Source organism: Vipera berus (assembly GCF_964194415.1).
Source record: "Vipera berus genome assembly, chromosome: 4".
Classification (NCBI taxonomy): domain Eukaryota; kingdom Metazoa; phylum Chordata; class Lepidosauria; order Squamata; family Viperidae; genus Vipera; species Vipera berus.
Window position 1 is genome coordinate 82,946,749 of NC_138206.1, and position 26,881 is coordinate 82,973,629.

Sequence of the window (26,881 nt, forward strand, 5' to 3'; positions counted from 1 at the left end):
TGCCCTATCCTGGAACACATGGTACCACCAACCCAAATATTCTGATGAAAACAAAATCAGCTAGAAGAAAAAAAAATCTAACACAATTTTGAACCTTGCAGATCAACTTTTCTGCTCTCTTGCCCTTCTTTGATCTTTACAATTTTATACAGTTTTAATGGCTAAATCCCAAAAGGATTATCATGATACTGCACAATCTCATGCATGGTCCTTGAAAAGTGTACCAAATTCAGGATCCGGTCACTGGAGCCCATCTTCAGGGAACTTCTCTCTAGCAGATTGTGTGTTTGGGCTATTCTGTGTATGATATTTATATAGTGCCTGTTGTATGTTGTAAACCAAATTCAGTTCCAGGGCGTTTAGTTCCGGATATTGCAACCGCGGTATATTTACAAAACAGCAAAAAGAACCGTGTGATACTCCGAAGAGGAAGCAAAAAGAAAGAAAAAAGCCAACTTTCAATTCATGAAGCTGCAACTGAAACCTGCAATTCAGTTCCAGCGGACCTAGAAAATTCAAGCCCAGATAGCTCTAGTCCGCTTTAATATATCAAGGGACTGAAACCACGTCCCCCAGACCATAACCCCCCTAATATTCCAAAGTAGGGCAGCTTGACGTATGAAAATCGCACATGGAAGCCCAGATCGAATAAAGGTAGTAGTCTCCCTTTAAAAAAAAAAAGCTGCCATCGTCGGAGTTCCCCGGCCCTCTCCGCGCGGCTCTTCTAACTTGTGCCCTTCGTCTCCTACGCGCGCATTTCTCAAGATGCAGCAATTAGCAGGGATCCAGGACCAAACCGCACCGAGACCACTAAGAGCTTAAGCTGCGAGGGGAAGCAGGCCGGCCGGCCGACTCCCCGCAGCACCATCCTCCCGAGGTGCTACTTCTCTTTTCCGCAAGAAAGTGAGGAAGAAGGAATCACCTGCTCGAGGCGAAGTTCCCTTCCGCGACAGCGCCTCGCCCTCACGTCTCGTGAGCTCCGAGAGGGGTTGCGGCCGCTGCAGCCTTAGGAGGACGGCGATCGTCTCCGCCACCGGGGGACGGGAAAGCCGAGGAACCTTCCCAAACTCCCACCGTCGCCATGGAGATTCTCCCTCAGGTACTACTGGGATTGCGCATCGCCCTCCGTGGTCGCTGCCAGTAACCCGCGCCGGTCTTCCTCCTGCTCATACCGACCGCGGCCGGAAAAGGCGGAGCGAGGAAAAAACAAACCGGTTTGGCGGAAGCTGCTTGCTCGCGGGTAGAGTCAGGGTGCCGTTTGCTCCGCCCTCTCCCTCCCAAAGGAGGGCTGCGTGGGAGGAAGCGGCGTGGGTCTCCTTTGGCACCGCGCGGTGTGCTTTGTCTGCAACCCCCTTTTCCCGCAGCCGGTGTAGCTGCTCTGCCTCAAAGCGGTGAAAGTGATAATAAGAGGCATCATCTGGCTCTGCTTTTTTGCGTGGTAGGCTGCTTTATAACGCACGTCTGCAGTTAGTGCTCGAAAACTAACCTTGCCATATACAAAAAGGTTTGTGCGCCGGAAAAAGCAATCGGGATTAGAGCCTTTCCTGCTGGAGGTCTTGTGCCTGAACTCGGAATTACAACGTTGCTTTCTAATAATGCCTTCAGTGTCTGAATTAATATGACATGTAATGTTTAGCTCAACCTGTTGACTGCTTTTTCTTCTTGTTTTGTTTCATTTTGTTTAACTGTTTTGTATTTTATTCTCTGATAAAACAAATAATCATAATATGACATGTGTTGTTCTATTACAATGTTAAGTTCTATGGAGGAAATAAAGGAATGTTTGTTAGTTCCTTTACATAGGATTTCTCATCAGCCAAATAGGCCAAAATTTAAAAAAGTCAAAATTAGTAGTCATTAGAAATGTCTTTTTTTATTTTAAAACTTTGCAGATTAATAAGATTGTCAGAAAACTTAATAGCCTTTGTTAATTTGCTAATTGAAAGGGCAAATACAACATCCCTATATCTTTTTTTTAAAGCAAAGCTAAAGTTACTGAGCATTTAACAAATTTATACGCATGTTGTTTTGGAAGCTAATAAAATAGTCCTGTTTAAATGTATTTGTTCTAACTATATTGCAACACATTGGCATTTAAGCAGTAAGCCTATGACATCCACATGTTCCCATCTATTCCACTGTTTGTGTCTGCATGTTAATTTAAAGCATGTTATTTCATCACTACCTCATTCTTAACATTACACACAGGGTGGATAATTTTTTTTTTAAAAAAACGGATTTTTATTTAAATGGATTTTTTTTATTTAATCAGATTTTTTTATTTTTATCAGATTTATTTTAAAATGCTTTTGGAGTAAAAATCTAAATATACTTTTCTATTTAAGAAACATCAATAATTTAGTTTATTCAGCATGAACTGGAGCTTAGTTATGTAGCATGAGGCTGTATATTCTGCAACGTTTACATTTTTGGTAAACTCATTCAATGAATCCAAGCTTTGCAAGCTGAGATAACATGCACTGCATTTATGCATTTGCACAATTTCACAGTAACAATGAGATAAATCATAAAACAAAGTCAAGGAATATTCTTTTATCCCATTGTTTTGCTAATCTAGGTATGCTACAGACTGTATGATTGTTTGAAGAAAAATGCATCTGTACCAGGCTCTTAAGTGTTTTAATTAAATAAAAGAATTTGAGTAGTTCTCCAACTATCTTGTTTCCCCAAAAGTAAGACCCATTCTTATATTATTTTTTGCCTCCAAAAGAGACATTAGGTCTTATTTTGGGGGGATGTCTTATATTTTTTGTGACACCTACCTCACCTCACGGTGGCAGCACCAATAGCCCTGTCCAGCAGGTGCCCGCGTGGCTGCTGGCCCACTTCTGCTGTGGTCACTCACTCGAGGCCACGTGGCACATTGCGCCACTGCCATGAGATGATGCAGGTGAGGGAGGGGGTGGAGCTGCCCCATGCGCCCCACACCCGCTTACTTCAGGGCCCTACAGCCAGGCCATTCCTTGCCTGGCGACCTTCCCTTTCACTCCCCTCCTGAGCCAGACTGCCATGCTACGGAAGATGGGTGGGGTAGGCCTGATCCCCCTCCTCCATTTTGGAGCCAGGGGGAAGTGACAGCAAAAGGCTCCGCTGCCTCTGCACTGCTGGAGGAGCTTTCTTTGCGCTTTGCTCCACAGATCATCTGCCTGGTGACAGATGCCTCTTCCTCCTCCACCAACTCTCCCTAAAAAAAGTTCAGTCAGACCTTCCAACTTCTCAAGAGGTCTTTTTTTCCCCCCGCAAGAAGTTGGAAAGTATGACTGAGGTTTTTTTAGTTGCACAAACTGTTTCCCTGCAGCAGAAGAGAAACATGCCAGAGCTGGAAAGCAGATTAGTGAAGAAATGCTTTCGGGAAGAGAGAGAAGCTGGGTGGTAGTACACCAAACCCTACAGCAGCGCCGGAAGAAGCGGCAGGAAATGGGGCTGCCATTTCCAGAACAGAGAAGGGAGAAGTGGGGTGATGCAGGGCGGCAAGCAAGTGCTCTTTTCTGCTCCGTATCGCTGCACAGAGCCACTGCCCTCCCTGTTCTCCGTTCTCTCCAGTGGTGGCTGCGGAGGGAGGCGGCAAGGGAGGCTTGCGCTGTCCGGTCACAGCACAAGCCACAGGAGAGTTGGTGGAGTATGAGGTGGTGGCTGCCGCCGGGCAGATAATCTGTGGGACGAAGTGCAAAGAAAGCCCCTCCAGCGGTGACTGGCGGCAGCGGAGCCTTTTGCCGTCACTCCCCCCTGGCTCTGAAACAGCGGGGGGGGGAAGAACTGGGCCTTCATTTTGTTTGCAAATAATAATTTTAAAGATTTTAACTTCCAGTAAGAATGAGTCCTTACACTTAAAGAGTCATTTTTTAAAAAATAGCAAAATATTAACCAAAAAATACATTTAAAAAATCAGGAAATGGAAGTAAAGTCCAGTGCTAACATCATCATTATTGATGATAATTCTAGAGAGAAAATCAAAAGGGAGAAAAAGAATACTATTTATTAAAATAAGTAGCAAAAATAAGTATTTCTATAATGTATAATCTAAAAAGTTAGAAGCTACAGATATAAATTATATGGAATGCCAATATATACATTACAACTTTCCGGAATCTAGCTATAAGGCTGTCTCAACTTAAAAGGCATCAAACTCAAAACCAAGATTATAAACAACAAAATAATATGTCATCCTTATCAAAAAGTTTTCTCTATCTATAATGCTTTACTGAAGAGTAATAGCAGCACAAAGAAATTTGAATGGCACAGGGCACATGCCCACAGTTTGCTTCAAAGTTTATTGTATAAGCTATGATGACTGGTTCATACAAATGAAGCCAAAGCCAGACTAACTATATGTGGTTTAGTGCAATGTGTTACGGTGTCAATTGATTCTCAATTAACTGCTGCCATAGCTAGGGCTGGCTGGCTGGTAGGTGTAATCTAATAGTTTAATTGTTTTAGATCAAGATTTTGTAATAGCTTATATGTAATAGCTTAGTTTTTCTAAAACATTTTAACTTGTAAAAACAAGATTCTACTCTTCAATGTTACATGCATATAAACCAAAACGACCTCTAAATTGTATCACTGCTTACAAATACAGTTTTGCCCCGAAGCTTTATTTGGAGGATAGTAACTTCCTTCATAACATTCTAAACAAATATTAGATACCCCAGCCAAGATGTCCCAGTAAATGCCTCAATCAATAAAGAAGAGGTGGAAGATTTTAAATGTGTATACTATTTTAAATGTGCATTAATACAGCATACTAAACTAGGTATTTCTTTACAGAGGGAAAAGTGACATAAATAATAAACTGTAATTTGTGATAATTTCTAGAAAAGTCAAACCATGTTCCTAAATATGTCAAAGAAAACAAAATTGAAATCACCAAAACTGAAAAGCTAGAATAAAGTGTGACTGTCAAGCATATTTTGTTTAAAAAGTAAGATTGGAAAATAGTTTTAAATAATAATACTGATTATGAATATGAATACTAATTAAGGGCAGGAGCTAAAAGCCCATACCAACTCATCAGAGCAAAATGCTATAAACATTCAGAATTTTCTCTGATATGCATGATACCTAGTGAATGGATCACAGCTCAAGCAGAACTCTCAAGTAATCAGAGAGACTCAAACATTTTTCTCTCCTCCATATTAACGCTTTTCTTTTAACTCAGGGGTGTCAAACTGCTGGCCGGATGGGTCATGCAGAAGCCGCGCCCACCCCATTGCTGGCAATGGCAAAACTGTTCCGATACGGTGCATGATGTCACGTGACATCACGAGTTTGACATGTCTGTTCTAACCTCTCTGTACATGCCACACGTTGCAGGAAGATTTTAATGACCTTTAGAAATAATGACTGCCTTCTAAGCTACCTAAAACCATTTGGCAGAAGATAAAACAGATATTTCTTAAATAAATGAATAAATAAGCAAGCCAAACCAGTGTTTGCACATTAAAATTGATTAAAAGTTACTTCACAAGTTATTTTTAGACTGCCATTATGTTGAATTTATAGCATGCATTTCCTCTACCCATATAGTATATGTACAGGGTGAAAGGGGTCTGTCCAGTTCAAGCACGACCTGATATCTAAATCATTCTGATGGTGGGGGGAGAAGCCAATCTGTTTATGGACTCCTACCTTGGCATTTAGCAGGCTCTTTGCCCATCTGAGTGTATGTGTGTGTGTTTTATTTTAAAAGGAAGCCAGTCTTCAAAATGATTTATTTCCAAAGAAATCTGAGTCCATTACAGAGCTTCACAGGTAATCTCAGAAAATAAAAACGGGACTGTGACTGTAGGCCAGTGCTTTGTTCTGAAGCATATCTACCCATCTGTAAAAACCATAAAAGTCAGCTTGAGTAGTAGGAACAACACAGTGTGGTAGAAAGAATGACTTCCCAGTTGCTCTTTGTAAAATAGATGTTTTATGACTGGCTACATTCTGATGCATATTTTCCTTCCCATAGTGTCCATTATAGGGAATAAGAAGCCCCATTCAGGCTGCCCCCATAACATACTCTCATATATTTAATGTTCCAAGTGTTCAAATAGCTATTAGTATGGGTTTTAATCTTTTAAAAATACATACCATACATACATACAGTCAGTTTTAATCCCTAACATGCGAAAGGCTGTTTTATTTTAGAAAAATCATCTCCAATTTGCAATTTTCAGAATTTAAAAGGAATCATAAGATTTCTATACTGATTGTGTATATTGATTGAGAAAACAACCATTCTATACAACCTTGTGGCTGCACTGCAAATAATGTTATTGTCAGAAACTACTTGTGAAGATAAAGTACTGTATGCTTAAAAATGCTTGAAAGTGCAGATTGACACCTATGACTTTAGTTGGAGTCTGTTCCTAACTCTGATGATGCCAAAACAATAAAATGTTTCAAGAGATGACACAAATGTCAATATTTTGTACTTGCATCATGACATCCCAATGTATATAAGGGGAGAGTTTGTACTAGGCACATGGTTTATTCCTTGTTCCCTTTGCAAACATATCTTGGTCATGTGCCTCCTGAATTCAAAAATTTCAAATGTAGTGATTTTAAAAAATAATGCATGCTTACAAGTTCAACAAAAGGGCATACAGAATAATAAATAAAACCTTTTCTGGCAAAGTATTCATGTATCTATTTATACAGTATTTCTTTGACACTGACATGAAACTGCTATTTCTATGTCAGACCACTATTGTTAATTCAAGTCATAATGAGGAACCTGCAAACAATCATAGCTATTGAATCAAATCTAATTATCTAGGAAAAAGACAACTCTTCGTTTCTGTTCTTTTAACTTAGCAGTTATTTATACTGAGGTTTTTATACTTAGTACAACTTTAAAAAGTGTGGACTTCAACTTCCAGAATTCTGGGAGTTGAAATTCACACTTTTTAAGGTTACCAAGGTTGAGAAACACTGGTATTGTGGAAGCAGAAGCCCCATTGTTTTTCTCTGTTCTTCCAAGTGAATGACAACAATTTCTAGGCCCTGCTGAAGAATCACTTAGTAAATCTAGGTAATTTTCCCTCAACCGAAGAACATTTTTCTTTCCTCTTACAAATTCCTTTTGTAATGCCTAGTTTAATTCTAAAAGTGCCAGTTCAAAACCTGACAAAAGATGCTATACTAGAATTTGTTAGGGAAAACTGTCTAGGGAACATAACTGAATATTACTATAATAGAATACTTTTGTTCTAAACAAACACTAGCTGGAAGTGCATAGAAGTTACCCCATAATAATTTAAATACCATATTAGTGTCTCTCTGCTTGGTTAAATTGATAAGCACGAGGACACCCAAATATTAGAGAATATGAACCACTCCATGAAAGTTATCTCATTAGAATAGAAAAGGCACTGAAGTAGTTTCCAGCTGTTTACAAATAATCTACCAAAAAGGTAGAAAGTGGTTATGATCTAACACATTCCTTACATTGTTTTATATTAAATATAAGCTCCTGAACAAAAGGCATAGCTGTCAACTAAGTGCTATATTTAAATTTGTGAGCAACTTTCAGATGGTATGAGAGAAAACACATGTTGAATATAAACCTAGTTTTGGATATACCGTAATTATGAATTCCATGTCATGGTCCATTTTACAAAGGTAGAGAAACAATAAACCATATCAATACACAGTCTGTAGCAACAGTTGTGGAATCTTCAAATACACCTGGAAGAATACTAAAATCTGAATCATAACTGTGAAGATAAATAGAAAACCCTTTCTAGTATTTGAAGTATATCTACATTTTTAAAAAGGGCTATTGATCACTCATGGCACCTGCTCAGTTGTAAACACAAATGTTGACAGTTGATTCTCATAACCAGAAGATTCTGAGTAACCATTTGAAAAGATTCCTGGTTCTTCATAGACCAAAATAATTCAGTCCTACGCTACATAGATGATGTTTAAGGATAAAGAAACACATCAGCTTCTGTGATGATGTAATTCTTATCTTATTTGCTATGAGGTTTATAAATCACAAGTCTTAGAGAAATTGAATTAAGAACATTAATTCATTTCACACATTCTAGCAAGGAATGAAAGGTAATATTATTCTCAAAGTTTAAAAATTAAAGGCTATCATTTCTATGGCCTAAAAATTGAAGCCATTATCATTTTCTGGATTATCCAATTCCTTTCAACATTAAGAATTTAATCAGTCTTCATATTAGGCTTATTCAAATCACCAATATTGAAATTGAATTCTTTGAAGACTTGTATAAGAACAATTCCAATAGATACAGTGGTGAACCCACAAGCCATCCCCAAGAAGTCAACAACACCAACATTACTCCATTCTCTGAACAAAATGGCTGAGGCCAGCAAGACAAGAGTGGTGAATACTACATAGTATATGGCACCAAACACTGAGGAATCAAAACATTCTAGTGCCTTATTGATGTACCTAAACTGAATTATTATACTACATCCCAATACTGCTAACAGAACCAAACAGAGATATAATGCTCTTTGACTTGATGGATTATTGTGAAAGATATCTTGAGCAGCCAGTCCAATTCCTTTTGTACTAGGCACAGTGAAACTTCCTAACAATGAGCAAATACTGATGTAAACCATAATGTTAGTGGGTCCATGAGCTGGTGCAATCCAAAAGATAAGTAGAAGCAGCATGAGAAGCACAATACAGAGGTAACCCACGAATACTGAAAAACAAAGAATATAATAGCATAATTACGCTCAACCAAATAATATTTCTTGAAAACAATTCTATATTATATGACATTTACCCCAATGCTAGAAATCACAATGATCCATACTGCACATTGTTTATATGACATTAACTTACACTGGCTTTAACTTGATAACTTTCCAAATTCTATTTTGCAATAAACGTCATCATCAGTCAGGTTATATTACTATTACTATTATACTTCTCATCTTTCCTATTACCTATTTCCTTAGCTTTTTATGGCTATACCTTTGTTGTTTGCATCTCATGATTTATGCTGATTGCTTTGATTTATGTTGATTATTTAGTATCCTATGACTATCACTGAGTATTTTTTATGATAATTACATTTTATGATTATGATCATGATTTCTCACTTGTTGCTTGTATGTACACTGAGAGATTATGCACTGGAGACAAATTCCTTGTGTGTCCAATCACACTTCTCTAATAAAGAATTTTACCTATCTTAATGGTCTTTAGATTGCAATGTCCTTTAACTCTCAGCTGACATGTCAATGTAATGGGAATTATACACGAACATATTTGAAAAGAATAAAGTTTGGAAAGACTACATCTGGAAGTACCGTGAGGTTTTCTGCAGATGCCCATTCCTTCTCTTAAGTTACTGTTTTCCATCTGAATCAAACCATGGTAGGTAATCCTAAATTGTGGTCCTGGTTTTGACAATATGTTATTTAATTTATCATGGCAAATTATGCTTTTGATTCAGAAAAATGTTCTTTCAAAATGCATGTTTTTGTTTATATGTAAACTGAATACTGCAGAGAACATTTAGATTATCTTCCATGTTATTTATCATGGGCCAGTCAGTCATCAGGCATATTTAAGCAATGTAATTTTGTGATCTTTAATTCCGCCTTTATCTGGAAATTGTCTGAAACTATAAGTAATTACACATAGACCATCACTTTATTTTTTAATTTTCTTTAGAGAGATAAAACTACAGTCCAAAGTTTGCATTATCATTCTATGATAATCACAAACAGCTTATTAATCATGCCTACTCTTGGAAGCAGTCAGTGGTTTGCTCACCATTGAATCAACTATGTTGAATTTAGATCTTCTCCAATCTGGTCCTTTTGGAAGTACAATTTCCAGAATTTCCAGCTATCATGGTTTTTGGCTAATAGTCTGGGAGCTGTAATCCCAAACACAATTGGAATAGACCAGTGAATTGCTTTCTTTTGTGTTTAAAGTACACTGAAATAAATATGAGAAAATACATTCTCCTTTATTCTATGAGTTCTAACAATAATTTTACATCCAAAACCATTATTTATTATTTTAATTTCCAGCCTTGGTTGAATTTTTACATTCATAGTACTTATTTGTAACCCCAAGTAATAAAACTGCTTAAATCCTACTGAGTGAAATTATACAGAAGTACAATTAATTTAATTTAATTTAATTTATTAATATTTCTATACCGCCCTTCTCCCGAAGGACTCAGGGCAGTGTACAGGGCAAGAATAAAAACACAGAATTACAAAAGTTAAAAAGTAATTAAATACATGCCCATTAAAAATTAATTAATTAATTCATTCTTTATTATTTAATGAATTATATAAAAAAATTACCCAATAGCAAAACAAGCTTATTTTAAGCTTAAGTAATTTTTCCATTAAATTTTATTTCTTATTTTTATGTTATTCTTGTCTTATACAGAAGCTATTGGAAAACTTGTAAGTCTAATGTATTTCCCAATGGTAATTTTTAAAAAGGTAGTTATGCTTAGGACTGTGGAGCAAATGAGTTTCCATAATTAAAGATGAAAGAGGAGGGAAAAATGATGCATTCCTTTTGGAACAAAAAGTTGTTCAGCAAGAAATAAAAAGTAAGCCAACATTATACGTTGGAGCAATTTAAGTTTCTTTTCATTTTTGTCTTGTCACTCAGATTTACTTGTCAACGTGGTTAACCCAAACAATTAAATACCTGGATTTGTAAGCTTTTCTTCAAGCTCAGCCTGAGTGGTGACACTTTCAGACTTTGGAGAATGAATGATGAGAACAACAGAACCTGCGCAACTCAGGAGGCAGCCCAATTTACCCAAAATGTTCAGTTTTTCTTTCAGTAGATAGGAAGCTAAAATGGACCTTAGAAAGAGAGGATCAAAGAGAACATTTCAATCAGGTGTTCTGAGCTGTAAGGCAGGGGTCCCCAACCCCCTGTCCAAGGACCATTACCAGGCTGTGGCATGCCAACAACCAGTCCACACAAACAAGCAAAGCCCCATCCGTGAGATGCAGGCAGCACACAAAACCACACCCCCTCTGGTCCATAGAAAAACCTCTCTCCACAGAACTGGTCCTTGGTGCCCAAAAGGTTGGGGACCTCTGCTGTAAGGCAGACTATTCACAAAGGAGAGTTCCAAAAATCAAAGTAGCAACTATGTGATGGAAATCCTAACCATTTTTTTTACATGATACACATAAAGATAGATCATTTAGTTGTGGCTATTTTCTTCAGAGTTTGATCACTCTTTTGGAAATCCTTGCTGCAGGCTAAGAAATTATTCAACAGTGTTTGCTTCAGAAGGTAGTTCTCTTCATTTGTTTAAACCAGTGTTTCTCAACTTTAGCAATTTTAAGATATGTAGACTTCAACTCTCAGAATTCCCCAGCTAGCAACATGGGATATATTTCGATACTTGAGTTTGGCCTGGCAAGTGGGAATGCAAGATAGGAAAAGAGTGCTTCCCTGATGCATTTTGTATCAATGAAAAATACTCTGACTTGATCTCTCCTGCAAATTACATGTGACAATTTTTTTAAGTAACAGAACATTTCTTATAGCTGTTTATACAAGATATGTTTTCTTAAGAGATTCAACATGATGTGCAGCACCAGAGATGTAAAATCTTTTTTAAAAACCCTACCTGCCCTTGAGAGTCACTTCATGGTTCTTTGGATAGAGAGAGGACAGTGCCATTTCTGACAAAAATGCCCAAAAGGAATATAATATCTGGACATTAACTTAAATATTTATTTGAGAAAGGATAGCTAGCTATCTGAGGCAAAGTCCTAGAAGTATCACTCTGTCTTCTTTATGTAACTTTCTGGGGATTGAATCAGTTTTTAGCTCTGGATACAATTCCACAACATGAAGTAACACCAAGAGAGCCACTTAACTAAATGAAAAATTCAAAGGATGCACCTCATTTAGCCAGGATCTCTGAGAATCCAAGCACATTTTATTTTGAGTAGTTGAGAGGTTTGTGCACATTTTACATTTCAGTATTTAGGGATATAAACATCTGTCCATGTTCACAGTAAACCTTTGATAATGGCTTTCTTTGCTAAAAAAAATAAAAAAATGAATGAATGAATGCTTCATCTGCACATTTTAGAGGACAGAAAGAAATCTAAAAAACAACTAATTTCTTTTTCTTAAAATAAGGAACAAAAGGGAAGATAAGGAAAAAATAGGTCATTTTTAATGCAAAACAGAACAGATAAAAAATTAAACACTTATTGGTACTACAAGTAAAAATAATAATTGCAAGAAAATTGAACATAGTTGCATAGAATATAGGTACTCAGATGGATAATTTGATTTGAAGAAAGGGAAAACAAGGCAGAACAGAAAAAATCCTTACCCGAATGGGACTCCAAGTGCTCCAAGCGGAGTCACCAGAACAGTAGGAACTGCAGTATAAGCTAAGAAATTCCCAATCTGGCCAAGCGCCACTGTGGGGAAAAAACACAAATATGTGAACAGAAAACAAAACAAAACATTTCATTATTTTTGGAACAACTGATTTAGACTGCAGAGTTTTGGCATTTTATTGCTTTATTACCTCACGCTTGGCAGTTTTATTTTGTATGATTTCCTTCCTGTTTTAACCTGCGGTGTGTTTTTCTACCTGCATTTTAATTAATTAGTATGATTGTCCTTTATATTCACGGGTAGGAAAACTAGTAAATAGTGAGAAGAAAGTATTTTTTCTTTTAGCCTTAAGAAGTATAAAGAATGATGGCACTGTCGTTAAAGCCATAACCACTGTATTTCCATATCTAAATCACAACAGTATATTACCACCACCACCCCAAAAAAACTCAACAATTGCTGAGTATAGCTCGCTAATGATCTCTTAAGTTTGGGTGTTGAAAAGGGAAAAGTTGAGCATTCATAGCTCTGGAACTCAGAAGCAACAGAGTTGCTGATTTTGCTTCTGGCCCTTTGTTTTGAAACCCTGATAAACCAGAGGGACAAAAGGGAAATGAAAATGTTAGGAAGCTGCAATGATTCTCAGTCCTTTACATGCAAGCAACATTAAGATTGACATCACTAGAACAAGATGGAACACTTTTAGGGCTATGAGTTCAAGTATGCAAATAGCATGGATTTAGGTATTTTGCACCAGTCTTATCATGATGCAAATGACATGCAGTATTTAATTCCTGCCACTTCTGCAATTATATCATAATGTATTGACATCATATGCCATTTCACAGATGCCAATGGGTACTATTTTCATCTTTCCACAAAATCGCATTGACTATTCTTAGATCTTAATAAATTATTTATTTTGGATATATAGTTCCATTTTCTAGTTATAGATGCAAATGTGATGCCTTCTCCTGGTAAATAATCCTGAATACTGGCAGTGTAGAGGATATTGAACTAAAATGACTCCTATTCTGCATTGGTGTAAAGTATTTTGGTATATTCTTAATACATTTTATGCTAGCTGAAGGTTTCATTTCCTAAGACCTAATTTAACCTGTTCCAATCTGGTGCTTTCCAGGAGTGTCTGAATTACATTTTTTGGGCATTCCTAGCCTACAAGGCACCCGATTAGAAAATTTGGAATTGCAATATATCTGTAGAACAGCAAATTGATCTACTGTATGTTTAGGATTATATTATCAGTAGGATTATAATATTATCAGCCAACCAAAAAGAATTACAAGCAATCTAAATTGTTACACCCATCATGTTTAGGTTTTTTGTTGCTGTTGTTCTTTTCACAAGTTCATTTCCAGATGACAGCATTTAGATAAATTTGGCTAATTTTGAAAAAGATAGCAGAAATAGTCTTGATTAGTACTTGCATGGGAAAAACCACAAAATCCAAAGGTGTTAATTATACCAGAAGTAAAAATGGTATTTTAGGGGGGAAAAAAGCACTGGAAAATCATTCTGATATTGCTGCTTAATAAACTATGACAAATTCAGAGAAACAACTTTTTTATACAGAAAATGTGATTGCAAAACTGTAATTGTTAAAAAAAATATCTATGCATTGCCCATACATTTTTGTATCTAATAAGATGATTTCAGGTACATTCTGATTCAACCTTCTCCAGTCTGGTTCCTCCAGATGTATTTTTGATATGAATTACTTCCAGCAATTATCATCCAATATGATGGCAAATCATATAGATTTTTACTTTCCCCATAGATGTTCCTGGATAAAAACAATTTTATATTTAAATTTATATTTATATTTAAATTATATTGCCTGGGAGGGATACTGTATATAGTTTAGCCACCATATCCTGTGGTGTGAAATGAATGCTGCCAGCCAGAAATGTATCATGAAAAATACCAATGAAACAGTATCCTAGACTGAACATGTCAGCAGCTTTTCTTTAAATAGATATATTGGACCAGAGTTACAATCATCACTACTGATCTTATTGTCTTAACACATCTGGGTAGAAAACTATAGTCCTTCAATATGGTTTTAAGATGTAAAATTGTTCAAATATAGAAGATATACTTACTAGCAATAGTACCTGACCACCACACTATATCAGTTAAATATGAAGTCCCTGGATAGGTGAAAAATCAAAAAATGGATCATCAGTTTAAATTATATTTTATAGGTACAATTTTCTATAGCTTCAACAATATGTTAACTTTACCACTACCCCGCCTTACAGAGTTATTTAACTGAAGTGCATGAACCAATGCAAATATTTGTTGTATAACCATGAGTATAACCATAATTAGTATTACTTTTTATTGTTTGCTTCTAGTGAAGATAGTCATGTCCCTGGTATGGTTATTAGCAGGGCTTTTTTTGTCATAGAATGCTCAGAACAGACTTCTGGCACCTTTTTTGATGGATTTTTTCAACTTTTGCACAAGCTGTGCTACTCCCTCTATTGGCTTTCAAAAGCCAATAGGAATTGCTGCAGAGTGCGCTGAAAACCCGACCGGCAAACATTACACATGCAAGTTGTCTGCAACAAAGGCGAATTGGCAGGAACTTTGCACACCTCCCTGCTGCCCAACTACACCATCTCCTAGTTGTAAGTAAGATAGGACCAGGAGTGGGAGGTGGGGAGCAGCACTTAATTCTGCCCTGCCAACTCCTGCCTCGTGCTCACCCATGTCAGCCAGGCTGACCACAAGTCAGAAGGAGAAAACACAGTGGCAAAGAAACCCCCACCTCAAATAACTCACATTTTTCAAGTCTACCCTGCCCTCTGCGAGACCCTTGGCCCAATGGGGAGACGAGACGAGACCTGGTGGACATGATTTCCCTCTCCACCTCTTTTTAACGGTAGTCCTGAAGATACCTGAAGCAGACGGGAGTGGCAACGCCACAGTGCTTTGGGAGCCACGGGGCCCACTCTACATGGCAGGGCTGCGTAGGGTGGGCTGCGGGGCGGAGGTGGTGCTGGTGGTGCGGCTGCAGGCTCTGGGCGCGGAGGTGGCACGCATGGGACGCGGCGGGTGGCTGACCTTCCATGGGCCAGGCCAGCTGGTGGCCTACCCAGTGCGGGACCTGTGCTGCCCCGCCTCGCCCTGTGCAGCTTTGTGACCGCCGTGGAGCGCCTGGCCTGCAACGCCTGCTACCGCCTCGGCCTGCCTGCCGCCCGTGCCCTTCCACCGCCCCGCATCGGCATCTGGCTTGGTGACTGCAAGCTGTGCGCCATAGGTGTGCATTGTGGGAGACACACCACCTCGCACAGATTGGCCCTGAACAGCTGCACACATCATCCCGTGTGACTTGGAGGGGCTGGGGGTCACCTCCCTCAGCCAGGAACTGTGTCTCATGGCTATTTTAGTGGTTATCTGGAGTCTTGCAGATTTTATACGTCTATCTGAAGTGGTAATCTTAAGCATTTTTTTTCATAAACTACTTAAGGATATGCAACTATATTTTCTCATATTTATCTAATGTTACTTTTGCATCTACTTTTTTCAATCCATTTTCTTTCTGTCATTACTTCCCCAAGAATAAGAAATGTAAATTATAAGCTCCTCATAGCACAGTTCTATATCATTGTTAAAATACACTGGGCAATTATGGACATATTCATTCATATTCATAAATAGATTGAATTAACACTTTCCCCCTCACCTAAGCTTTTTCTCTTGTGTGTATAATTTGAACATAGCCAGGCCATTTTTTATCAGCAGTTGTAAAGAAATGGAAACAAAATGTTTAACTTATGTATTAATAACAATTTCTTTGCAATTCATTATCTTGTCAGTAACATGACTCCATCAATTAAACACATATATGTTGAAGGCAGCATATGCACTTGTATTAGACATCATCTCCCACTGCTAGTCCTTCCAAAAGGAACTCAATATATGTCATACTATATATGCAAAAGTTTGTCTCCTCTATTAAAGTGCAACACATCATTTTCCAAGTAGACAAAAAAATAATATACCATCTTTACTATACCCACCTGCAGTATATAAACATGGGGGAGCTATCTCACAATTTTTCACCCCTATGGCAGCCTACTATGCTGTCTTCATGATAAATTTGATAAAACAGAACTTAGTGTTCTAAGTTCATCATGAACTAAGTCTGATGAAAATAACTATTTTGGCAGGGATGAATTAATAGCATGCATTTTGGGTTATAGGAGCATCTCATTCACTTGAACCAATGTGATCATATCTTTAAAATGGTATGTACAAGCCAACAATAATGTGGTTGCTAATATAGGTAGGTCCGGCATATGAACTTTAGCTTTGCTTTAAAAAAAAGATATAGGGATGTTGTATTTGCCCTTTCAATTAGCAAATTAACAAAGGCTATTAAGTTTTCTGACAATCTTATTAATCTGCAAAGTTTTAAAATAAAAAAAGACATTTCTAATGACTACTAATTTTGACTTGTTTTCTGCCTCAGTCTCTGCATAATACAGGAAATTTGTTTAGTTGCGAAATCATGTCCAACCCATTGCGACCCCATGGACAACGTTCCTCCAGGCCTTCCTGTCCTCTACCATTTTCTGGAGTCCATTTAAGCTCATGCCTACTGCTTCAGTGACTCCATCCAGCCACCTTATTCTCTGTCGTCCCCTTCTTCTATTGCCCTCAATCTTTCCCAGCATTAGGCTCTTCTCCAGTGAGTCCTTCCTTCTCATTAGGTGGCCAAAGTATTGAGTTTAAACTTCAGGATCTGGCCTAAAGAGCAGTCAGGGTTGATCTCTAGGACTGACTGGTTTGAACGCCTTGCAGTCCAAGGGACTCACAGGAGTCTTCTCCAGCACCATAGTTCAAAGGCCTCAATTCTTTGGTGCTCAGCCTTTTTTATGGTCCAACTTTCACAGCCATACATTGCAACTGGGAAAACCATGGCCTTGACTATACACACTTTTGTTGGCAGGGTGATGTCTCTGCTTTTTAGTATGCTGTCTAGATTTGCCATAGCTTTAGTATGCTGTCTAGATTTGCTATAGCTTTAGTATGCTGTCTAGATTTGCCATAGCTTTCCTCCCCAGGAGCGTTTTGTAATTTCTTGGCTGCAGTCCCTGTTTGTGGTAATCTTGGAGCCCAGGAAAATAAAATCAGCTACTACCTCCATTTCTTCCCCATCTATTTGCCAGGAATTGAGAGGGCCGGATGCCATGATTTGGGTTTTCTTAATGTTGAGTTTCAACCCCACTTTTGCACTCTCTTTCTTCAGCTGCAAAATGAGGCTCTTTAGTTCCTCTTCACTTTCTGCCATTAGAGTGGTATCATCTACATATCTTAGGTTGTTGATATTTCTCCTGGCAATCTTAATTCCAACTTTTGATTCATCTAGCCCTGCCTTTCTCATGATGTGCTCTGTATATCAGTTAAATAGGCAGGGCAACAGTATACAGCCTTCCTATACTCCTTTCCAAATTTGGAACCAATCAGTGGTTCCGTGTCCAGTTCTCACTGTTGCTTCTTGACCCGTATATAGGTTTCTCAAGAGACAAATAAGATGGTCTGGTACTCCCATCTCTTTAAGAACTTGCCATAGTTTGTTGTGATCCACACAATAAAAGGCTTTAGCATAGTCAATGAAGAAGAAGTAGATGTTTTTCTGGAACTCCCAAGCTTTCTCCATGATGCAGTGTATTTTGGCAACTTGATCTCTAGTTCCTCTGCCTCTTTGAAGTCCTGTCTGTACTTCTGGTAGTTCTCAATCCACATACTGCTGGAGTCTAGCTTGTAGGATTTTAAGTATAACTTTACTAGCATGTGAAATGAGTGCAATGGTGCAATAGTTTGAACATTCTTTGGCACTATCTTTTTTTGAAATTGGAATATAAACTGACCTTTTCCAATCCTGTGGCCACTGTTGACTTTTCAAAATTTGCTGACAAATTGAGTGTAGCATTTTTACTGCATTGTCTTTTAAGATTTTGAATAGCTCAGCTGGAATATTGTCACCTCCACTAGCTTTGTTGTTGCTCAGATTTCCTAAGGCCCATTTCACTTCACATTCTAGGATGTCTGGCTCAGGGTCAGTGACCACCCAATTGTGGTTATCTGGGATGTTAAGCTTGTTCTTGTATAGTTCTTCTGTGTAGTTTTGTCACCTCTTCTTAATCTCTTCTGCCTCTGTTAGGTCCCTGCCATTTTAGTCCTTTATCATGCCCACCTTTGCATTAAATATTCCCTTCATATGTCCAATTTTCTTGAAAAGATCTCTGGTCCTCCCTATTCTATCATTTTCTTCTATTTCTTTGCATTGTTCATTTAAGAAGGCATTCTTATCTCTTCTAGCTATTCTCTGGAATTCTGCATTCAACTGGGTGTATCTTTCTGTTTCTCCCTTGCTTTTCGCTTCCATTCTTTCCTCAGCTATTTGCAGTTTCCTCAGACAGCCATTTTGCTTTCTTGCATTTCTTTTAGTTTGGGATGGTTTTAGTATCTACCTCTTGTACAATGTTGCGAACCTCCATCCATAATTCTTGGGGTTGGGTTTTGGGGTTGGGTATCATCAATATGCTGATGATTTTCATTTCGACCCCAAACCACCCCAGTGATGCCCTCGACGTGATGTCCCGCTGCCTGGAGGCGGTTCGGGTCTGGATGGGGAGGAACAGGCTTTGGCTCAACCCTGACAAGACTGAGTGGCTGTGTGTGCCGGTGTCTCGGGAAATTCAGATTATTCCATCGTTAACTATGGGGGGTGAGATATTACCCCCCGTAGATAGGGCTCGCAACTTGGGTGTCCTCCTAGATTCACAGCTCTCTTTGGAAGATCATATAGGAGCTGTGACTAGGGGGGCCTTCGCCCAGGTTCACCTGGTGCGCCAGTTGCGGCCCTATCTGGACCGGGATGCCTTGCGCACAGTCACTCATGCACTCGTGACCTCCCGTTTGGACTACTGCAACACTCTCTACATGGGGCTGCCCTTGAGGACTACTCGGAGGCTCCAGCTGGTGCAGAATGCGGCCACGCGAGTGGTGGTGGGGGTTTCCCGATGCTCCCATGTAACACCTCTACTCCGCGAGCTGCATTGGCTTCCGGTTGTCCTCCGGGTAAGATTAAGGTGCTGGTTATGACCTATAAAGCCCTAAATGGCATGGGTCCGGGTTACTTACGGGAGCACCTGCGGCCGGCATTAACTTCCCTTCGTCCAGTGCGCTCCTACAGAGAGGGCCTCCTTAGGGTGCCGTCGGTCAAAGAGTGTCGACTGGCGACCCCCCCAGGGGGAGGGAGTACTCTGTGGGAGCGCCAGACCTTTGGAACCGTTTACCGGTTGAGCTCCGGATGGCTCCCGACCTTCGCTCCTTCCGATGTGACCTAAAAACATACTTATTTCAACAAGCCGGCCTGGTCTGATGGGTTTAGGGGTATTTTAATATTATTGTATTAACATTGAATTGGGCTGTAGTATTTAATATTTTTTAAACTTTTGTATACTGTATTTTATTGTATTGCCCTGTACACCGCCCTGAGTCCTTCGGGAGAAGGGCGGTATAGAATTAATTATTATTATTATTATTATTATTATTATTATTATTATTATTATTATTATTATTATTATTATTATTATTATTATTATTATTATTATTATTATTTCTTCAGGCACTCAGTCTATTAGATCTAATTCCTTAAGTTTATTTGTCACCTCTACTGTGTATTCATCAGGGATATGATTTAATTCATACCTGACTGGCCTAGCGCTTTTCCCTACTTTCTTTAATTTAAGCCTAAACTTTGCAACAAGAAGCTCATGGTCTGAGCCACAGTCAGCTACTGGTCTTGTTTTTACTGACTGTATAGAGTCCTCTCCATCTTTGGCTGCAGAGCACATAGTCAATCTGATTTCTGTGTTGGCCGTCTACTTATGTCCATGTGTAGAGCCATCTCTTGGTTTGTTGACACTGAGTGTTTGCTATGACCATCATATTCTCGACAAAATTCTATCAGCCTGTGCCCTGCTTCATTTTGTACTCCAAGGCCAAACTTGCCTGTTATTCTGGTTATCTTTTGGCTTCCTACTTTAGCATCCCAATCCCCCATGATGATAAGGACATCATTTTTTGGTGTTAGTTCTATAAGGTGCTGTAGGGCTTCATAGAACCGGTCAATTTCAGCCTCTTCAGCACCGGTGGTTGGGGCATAGACTTGGACTACTGTGATATTGAATGGTTTGCCTTGGATTCGAACTGAGATCATTCTGTCATTTTGGGGATTGTATCCCAGTATTGCTATTCCTACTCTTTTATTGACTATGAAGGCTACTCAATTTCTTCTGAGGGATTCTTGCCCACAGTAGTATACCTGATGGTCATCTGAATTAAATTAACCCATTCCTGTCCATTTTAGTTCGCTGATTCCTAAGATGTCGATGTTCAGTCTTGTCATCTTGTTTGACCACGTCCAGCTTGCCTTGATTCATGGATCTTACATTTCAGGTTCCTATGGAGAAAAAATCTTTACAGTATTGGACTTTCCTTTCACCACCAGATGCATCCACAGCTGAGTGTCCTTTCAGCTTTGGCCCAGTCGCTTCATTCTTTTTGGCAGTACTAGTACTAGCCCTCTGTTCTTCCCCAGTAGCATATTGGACACCTTCCGACCTGAGGGGCTCATCTTCCAGCGTCATATCTTTTTTGCCTTTTGGTACTGTCCATGGGGTTTTCATGGCAAAGATACTGGAGTGGGTTGCCATTTCCTTCTCCAGTGGATCATGTTTTGTCAGAACTCTCCGCTATGACCTGTCCATCTTGGGTGGCCGTGCATGGCATAGCTCATAGCTTCATTGAGTTATGCAAGCCCCTTCGCCGCGACAAGGCAGTAATCCACAAAGGGGAGTACAGAAAATACTGGAAGGTATTTCAGAAAGCACAAACAATTATTGCCAAGTGGGTGCTGCCTATTCAGAACCCAACTTCCATCTTTTATCCAAAATTTGCATTGTTTAGGATTTTAGTATATGAGCAGTAAAAACAGCAGATTGTAAGTATTCAGTAAGGAAAAGCATGAAGCCCAATGTGAATGTGAACTAATGTGAATAGCTGAATGTCTACGGAGATTCTCAATAATCCAGGTCATGGTTGTCTCAAAGTTATTTTTTCCAAAGGTAACTGGACTATGTTTTTTTCCCTTGAAGAAGAATAAGAAAAACTTTTGCTTTTCATCCAAGAAGCTTCATCAGTTCTGATTATGTGAATGTGAATGGCTAACTCTTCTTTGTAAAATTGACATTGTTAATGTTAGACTAATCTGTTTCCCCCCTCTATCAAGACAAGAGGACAAGAAATCATCCAATGGATGAAGAGTTAAAACATACAGTAGAATATATTTGTTCACTTGACTGGATGGTTAATTTGAAGAATGAGTGAACCCCACGTTTGCGCTAGCTTCATGGCGTCATGCTATCGTTGCTGCAAGTGCAACATCCCCACTTGTACTAGCATCATGGCATTGCGCTGATGCTAGTGTCGCCCAAGCTTTGTTCAGGCATTTGTGGCCCCATTTGCATTGAGCACACAATCACAGCCCCATTTGTGCACGCACGGCCCCATTTCCACATGCACATGCTCGCATGTGTAAAGCCGCCTTCACACACACACACCAGGCCACCAACCCAGAAAGGTTGGGGACCCTTGTTTTAAGTCTTGAAGACTCAATGTATATGAATGGTTTGAGGAACCCTGCCTCCATATTTCAAATGCAAAATAATAACAGGATGAGAGTGGGTGTTTCCATGTTCTGCTTACAAAATCCAGACGAACCTGATTGGCCACTATGGTAAACAAAATGCTGGATTAAATTTCAATCCAGTAGATTCTTATGTTATTGCTAGTCTCCAAATTCTATTTCTTTTTTTAAAAAGCTGTCAAAACCTAATGCATAGTAATTATTACTCTCATAATCTTTAAAAGAAAACAAAAACAATGATAAGTGAACTAAATAAGCTCTTTAAAAATCCAATCCTACTTTTTTGTTTCAAATTGTTTACACAGAGCAAAAGTGGAACATGAATTTATCACAAGTGATTGTGGAAAATGCAAACTAGATATGCTAGATGTCAAGTTTCCGACATATGGGCTGCAAACATTGACACTAGATCAGGGGGTCCCCAAACTTTCTGGTTTGGCAGCCTGGGGTGGGGGGGTGGAGGCGCCTTTATGCATATGAGCACGCACCCACACGAATGGGACAGTGCATGCATGAACAGTGCCGTGATTGCACATCTGATGCAAACAGGGCCACAAACGCCCATGCAATGCTCGGGCAACACTAGCGCCCACACAATGCCTCAATGCTAGCGCAAGTGGGGATGTTGCACTTGCAGAGACGATAGCACTGGCATGACACCACGACACTACTGTGAATGGGGTGTGTGCTTGTGGCAATGCTAGCACCCACCTGATACTTATGGCATTGCTAGCGCCCGTGCAACGCCATGACACTAGGGCGAATGGGAGGTACGCTTGTGGCAACACTAGTGCCCACCAGTGGCGTAGCGTGGGGGGTGCAGGGGGGGCCGGCCGCACCGGGCGCAACATCTGGGGGGGGCGCGCTCGCACTGAGCTGCTCAGGGAGCCCCAAGGGCTGCACAGAGTCGGCTTGGCTCCGCTCTCGAGCTGCTCTTTCTTGCAAAGCGAAACGAGTCCGGCAGGTGAGATGGGCGGCCACATAAACTGAATAAAATAAATAGAAGCGCCCAACTCTCCGCCCAGGCTCAGGCCAACCGCAAGCGCCCCGCAGGCGCCCCAGCAGGCTTGGCTGAGCGAAGACGGACCCGCCGGCCTGCTGGCCTAGCTTCGTGCGCATGCGTGGCTTTATTTAGCGGGGCTCACGTGCGAGCTTGAATGCAGCGGCTCTTGCAGGTCGGAGCCCCGCCCAGCCGCCCTCGAGAGGGACCCGGAAGCATCCCGCATGCGCGCGACTCTTCTTGGAAAGTCTACGCCACTGCAGGGCGCGTCTTTTCGGCGGTGCCATGACGTCACCGGGTTAGGGGGCGCAAATTGCCCCGGGTGCTGACAACCCACGCTACGCCACTGGTGCCCACCCAATGCTTACGGCATTGCTGGTGCACGTGTGACACAACGCTCGTGCGAGTAGGGGGTGTAAGTACACAGGTCAGCCACTCATGCAAGCCAAGAGACCATGGCCCAGTAGTGGGCCACGGACCATAGGTTGGTGACCCCTGTGAAAGATGAGTACAGAATAGCTGGTCAGCATGAGCTCCAAATAATTAGCTACTTGTACAAATGAAATAAAATGGATTCCTGAAGCAAACAATCAAATAGATCTTTCTTTTCCAAACAATAATAGCTTTCTATTTTGAAATTGCTATTTGATATTTCTATGCTAATTGAATTATTCTTATATCTCAATTATGAAAGGAGGAGATTTTCAAGGATAAAATACCTGAAAACCAATGAGTTACAACTTTATATTGCCCAGTGTGTTTGATGTTGTATCTATATATAATGCCATTAATTAATTTTTTGGAAATAACATACACACATCAGCAAGAGTTAACGAAGCAATATCAGCAGAGATGCTGCTGCATATGTGGTTATAACGATGACATTGGTCTTCTATCCCATCTCATTTTCCTAGAAGAGTCATATAATTGCTTAACTGCAAGATAAGCACTAAACTGGATTTAGATTGCATGCTGGATATGGTTAAAAGTTATTTAGATCACATAACTAGTGGTTAAGACTCTTCGTTGACCACAATTTAATTATAGCTTATGAGAAGTCAATAATCAAACCAAATCATGACTTCAAGTGTTATGCTAATCAAGTCAGTATATAAGATTTTTGAGAACTTAAAAATTACTGACCATGTAAAATGTTATAATTTCCCTTGCCAATACATAATCAAGGTCCTGTATACGTGGGATATCAAGAATACACAAGCCACCATGTAGTCCATGTGGTAGGCATAGATTAAGTAGAGTATATTACTCCATATTCTTGTCCAAAGAAAGTGGATAATATTTCTCACTTTAATTACTCTCAATTCCATGATTCTTCCCAGGAGCATAAATATCCCATAAGGCAGCATAAATCTACTACAATATGGAATTGTACCTGGATCTTCCAGTTCCTGATTCAATAAATACTAATACAATAAATACCTAAATATACATTCCTGCTACACTGGAACAGGAATAATTATTTCAGTGGGTTTTCAACTATATTTCTTAATAATTCAATGCCAAAACCACTGTATTCACAAGCAAATTAATTTATATTTGCAGTTTCTTCTGCAAGCATGGGAATAGTTCTATCATGGTATACAGTCACTTTCTCCAGAATGGAACAAGCACATTACATACTGATTATCAGCTAAGTCTACTGTAAATAAAACTGGTAATGCTGTTTTGAGACCAAAAATATATTTCAACTTTATGTGATACTTTCACATTCTTCATGAATTAAATAATTTGTGAAATAATTCTAAGAATGAAATGCTTGTTGTATTATATAATGCAAGTTGCTCTCTAATTTGAAGAGAAGCCTATCAAAATAAATTACTATTTACTTTGTTGTTTGAATGTTTCATTTATTAATCTCAAACAATCAAATACTGTAGATGGATTTTAGAGAATAATATTTTGGTACTGTGTCTATCTAGGTAGAGCCAATAGGGGGATCACAGAAATATCCAATATGTAAAGTCTACTGTAGAATAGGACTGCTCTGGAATGCAGAACTTAATGGCCTTGTAACAGAATTGGGTACAGATTAAATGCAAGTATTCCCCCAAAGACCAGTTTGGCATGCAAGAGTTTATATTAGAAATGCAACTATCACCTTTCTGTCTATATCTGATTTCAGAATATAGGAGAATTTTCTCAGTGAATGAGAAAAAAGGCCCATTAACAGAAATACAGTTAAATGTGAATTTGGGGGCCTGCGTGTTTGCTATATTGAGGATTCATAATGATCATTACCAAAGGTCAAAGAACAGTGCAAAAGGCTATACAACCCTTTGGGAGTAATGGATGAATTCTGTGTATTTTGCTTATACAAAGTCCTCTATGTGCGACTTAGCAAACCATTTCTGAATCTATGATCAGATCTACATAATATATTTTTGTTTAGTGCTTTATAAGAATCTAGATTATAAACGTAGTTTAAGTTACAGGAAAGCACAATCCAGGTAAATATCTTCAAAGTATGTGCAATGTGAAAATAGAATCAATTATTCCAGAGAGGTGATGGGTTTCCATTTATTAGATGTATTCCCACAGAAGTTGGGTAACCTTTTGCCTAGCATGTTTTCTTTTGGATTCCTGAATGGATTAGATCTGACATTCTAAATCAATGTTTCTCAAAGTTGGCAACTTTAAAATATGTGAATTTCAACTCCCAGAATTCCCCAGCATGGTTGATTGGGGAATTCTGGGAGTTGAAGTCAGCAGATCTTAAAAGTTGCCTTGAAAAACACTGGTGTAAATGGTCTTGTCCAAGCTCAGTGATTCTATAAGAAACTCCTTGGTGTTAATTTATTTTAAAAAAAAAACATAAATTCAGATTATAAATGGAAATTACAAACTTAAACTGAGCCAATAATATGCTATAGCATCTGCTGGAATAAGGGGACAAAATAGCATTTGAAATATTGAAAAGGCTGCCTGAACTCCTGGCCCCTGACATCTGAGAGATTTTATTTAGCATTCATGCTCAGTTATAATCCTTTTGCAAATCAAGTGCCTACATTCATAATGCAGACATAAAAGCACTGACTTTTGAAAAAGTACAGATATCATTACAAACTTGAAAAAGAAAACAATAAAGGAGGGGGTGTGGCTGGATTGGAGAGCTGATGAGTTAGCCATCGTGGTGGTGATCCAAACCGGAGAAGGATTGCAAGGTGTATTCGCAATGGTCATGCTAAATATTTATGTCTGACACTGCCTAAAACCAAAGATAACGCCTTGGAACGAAATAGTCTGCTTTAAAGTAGCCTTCCCCAATTTAGCGCCAGGACTGGGAATTCTGGGAGTTGTAGTCAGGCAACTCTGGAAGCATTGTGTTGATCGGGGAAGGCAGTCGCGAGGCCTGGATTTGCTAAATATTTTGATTAATCGCTCCCGGAGGATGACCTCCGTGTAGGGTAGCAGGGGCTCCAGGAAAGGCGGCGTACGAAAACCGGGGTGGGCTCGGCGAAGTGGGAGACCAGGCATAGGATGCTAGCTGTTGCAAAGCCATCAGAGTGTTTCTGCTGCAGCCCGAAGGGACGGGGACCAGGGGGCCATACCTCGTCCTCTTGCCCGCACGATTCCCTTTTTCTGCAGCACGAACGTGGAGCCATTGACCAGGCTGGACACCACAGCCACGCTCAAGCCCAAAGAGACCGCAGCAGGACCGGGATTCGGCGAGCCTCCGTCTCCTGGAGCCGCTGCTGCGCCGACAGCCATCCTCATGCCCGGGCGGCGGTGCCAGCACCAAGGACGCCCAGCTGCTCGG

General features: G+C 39.6%; 2 protein-coding genes across 3 annotated transcripts in view; both read right to left on the minus strand.

Annotated features, from left to right (window-relative positions):
• Positions 1–1,173, minus strand: part of NIPA2 (NIPA magnesium transporter 2) — a 53,906-nt gene extending 52,733 nt beyond the window's left edge. For both annotated transcript variants that reach the window (XM_081326459.1, XM_081326460.1), the window contains exon 1: positions 923–1,173. The gene's annotated coding sequence lies outside the window, so the exon portion shown is untranslated. The remainder of the gene's footprint in view (positions 1–922) is intronic.
• Positions 1,174–4,007: 2,834 nt separating this feature from the next.
• On the minus strand, positions 4,008–26,881 carry LOC308667456 (magnesium transporter NIPA1). The gene is made up of 5 exons (XM_081326674.1): positions 26,673–26,881; positions 14,479–14,526; positions 12,345–12,435; positions 10,682–10,842; positions 4,008–8,696 (listed from the first exon to the last, which is right to left on the minus strand). Exons 1-5 carry the CDS (start codon positions 26,836–26,838, stop codon positions 8,185–8,187), a joined length of 978 nt encoding a protein of 325 aa, XP_081182800.1. The 5' UTR covers positions 26,839–26,881; the 3' UTR covers positions 4,008–8,184.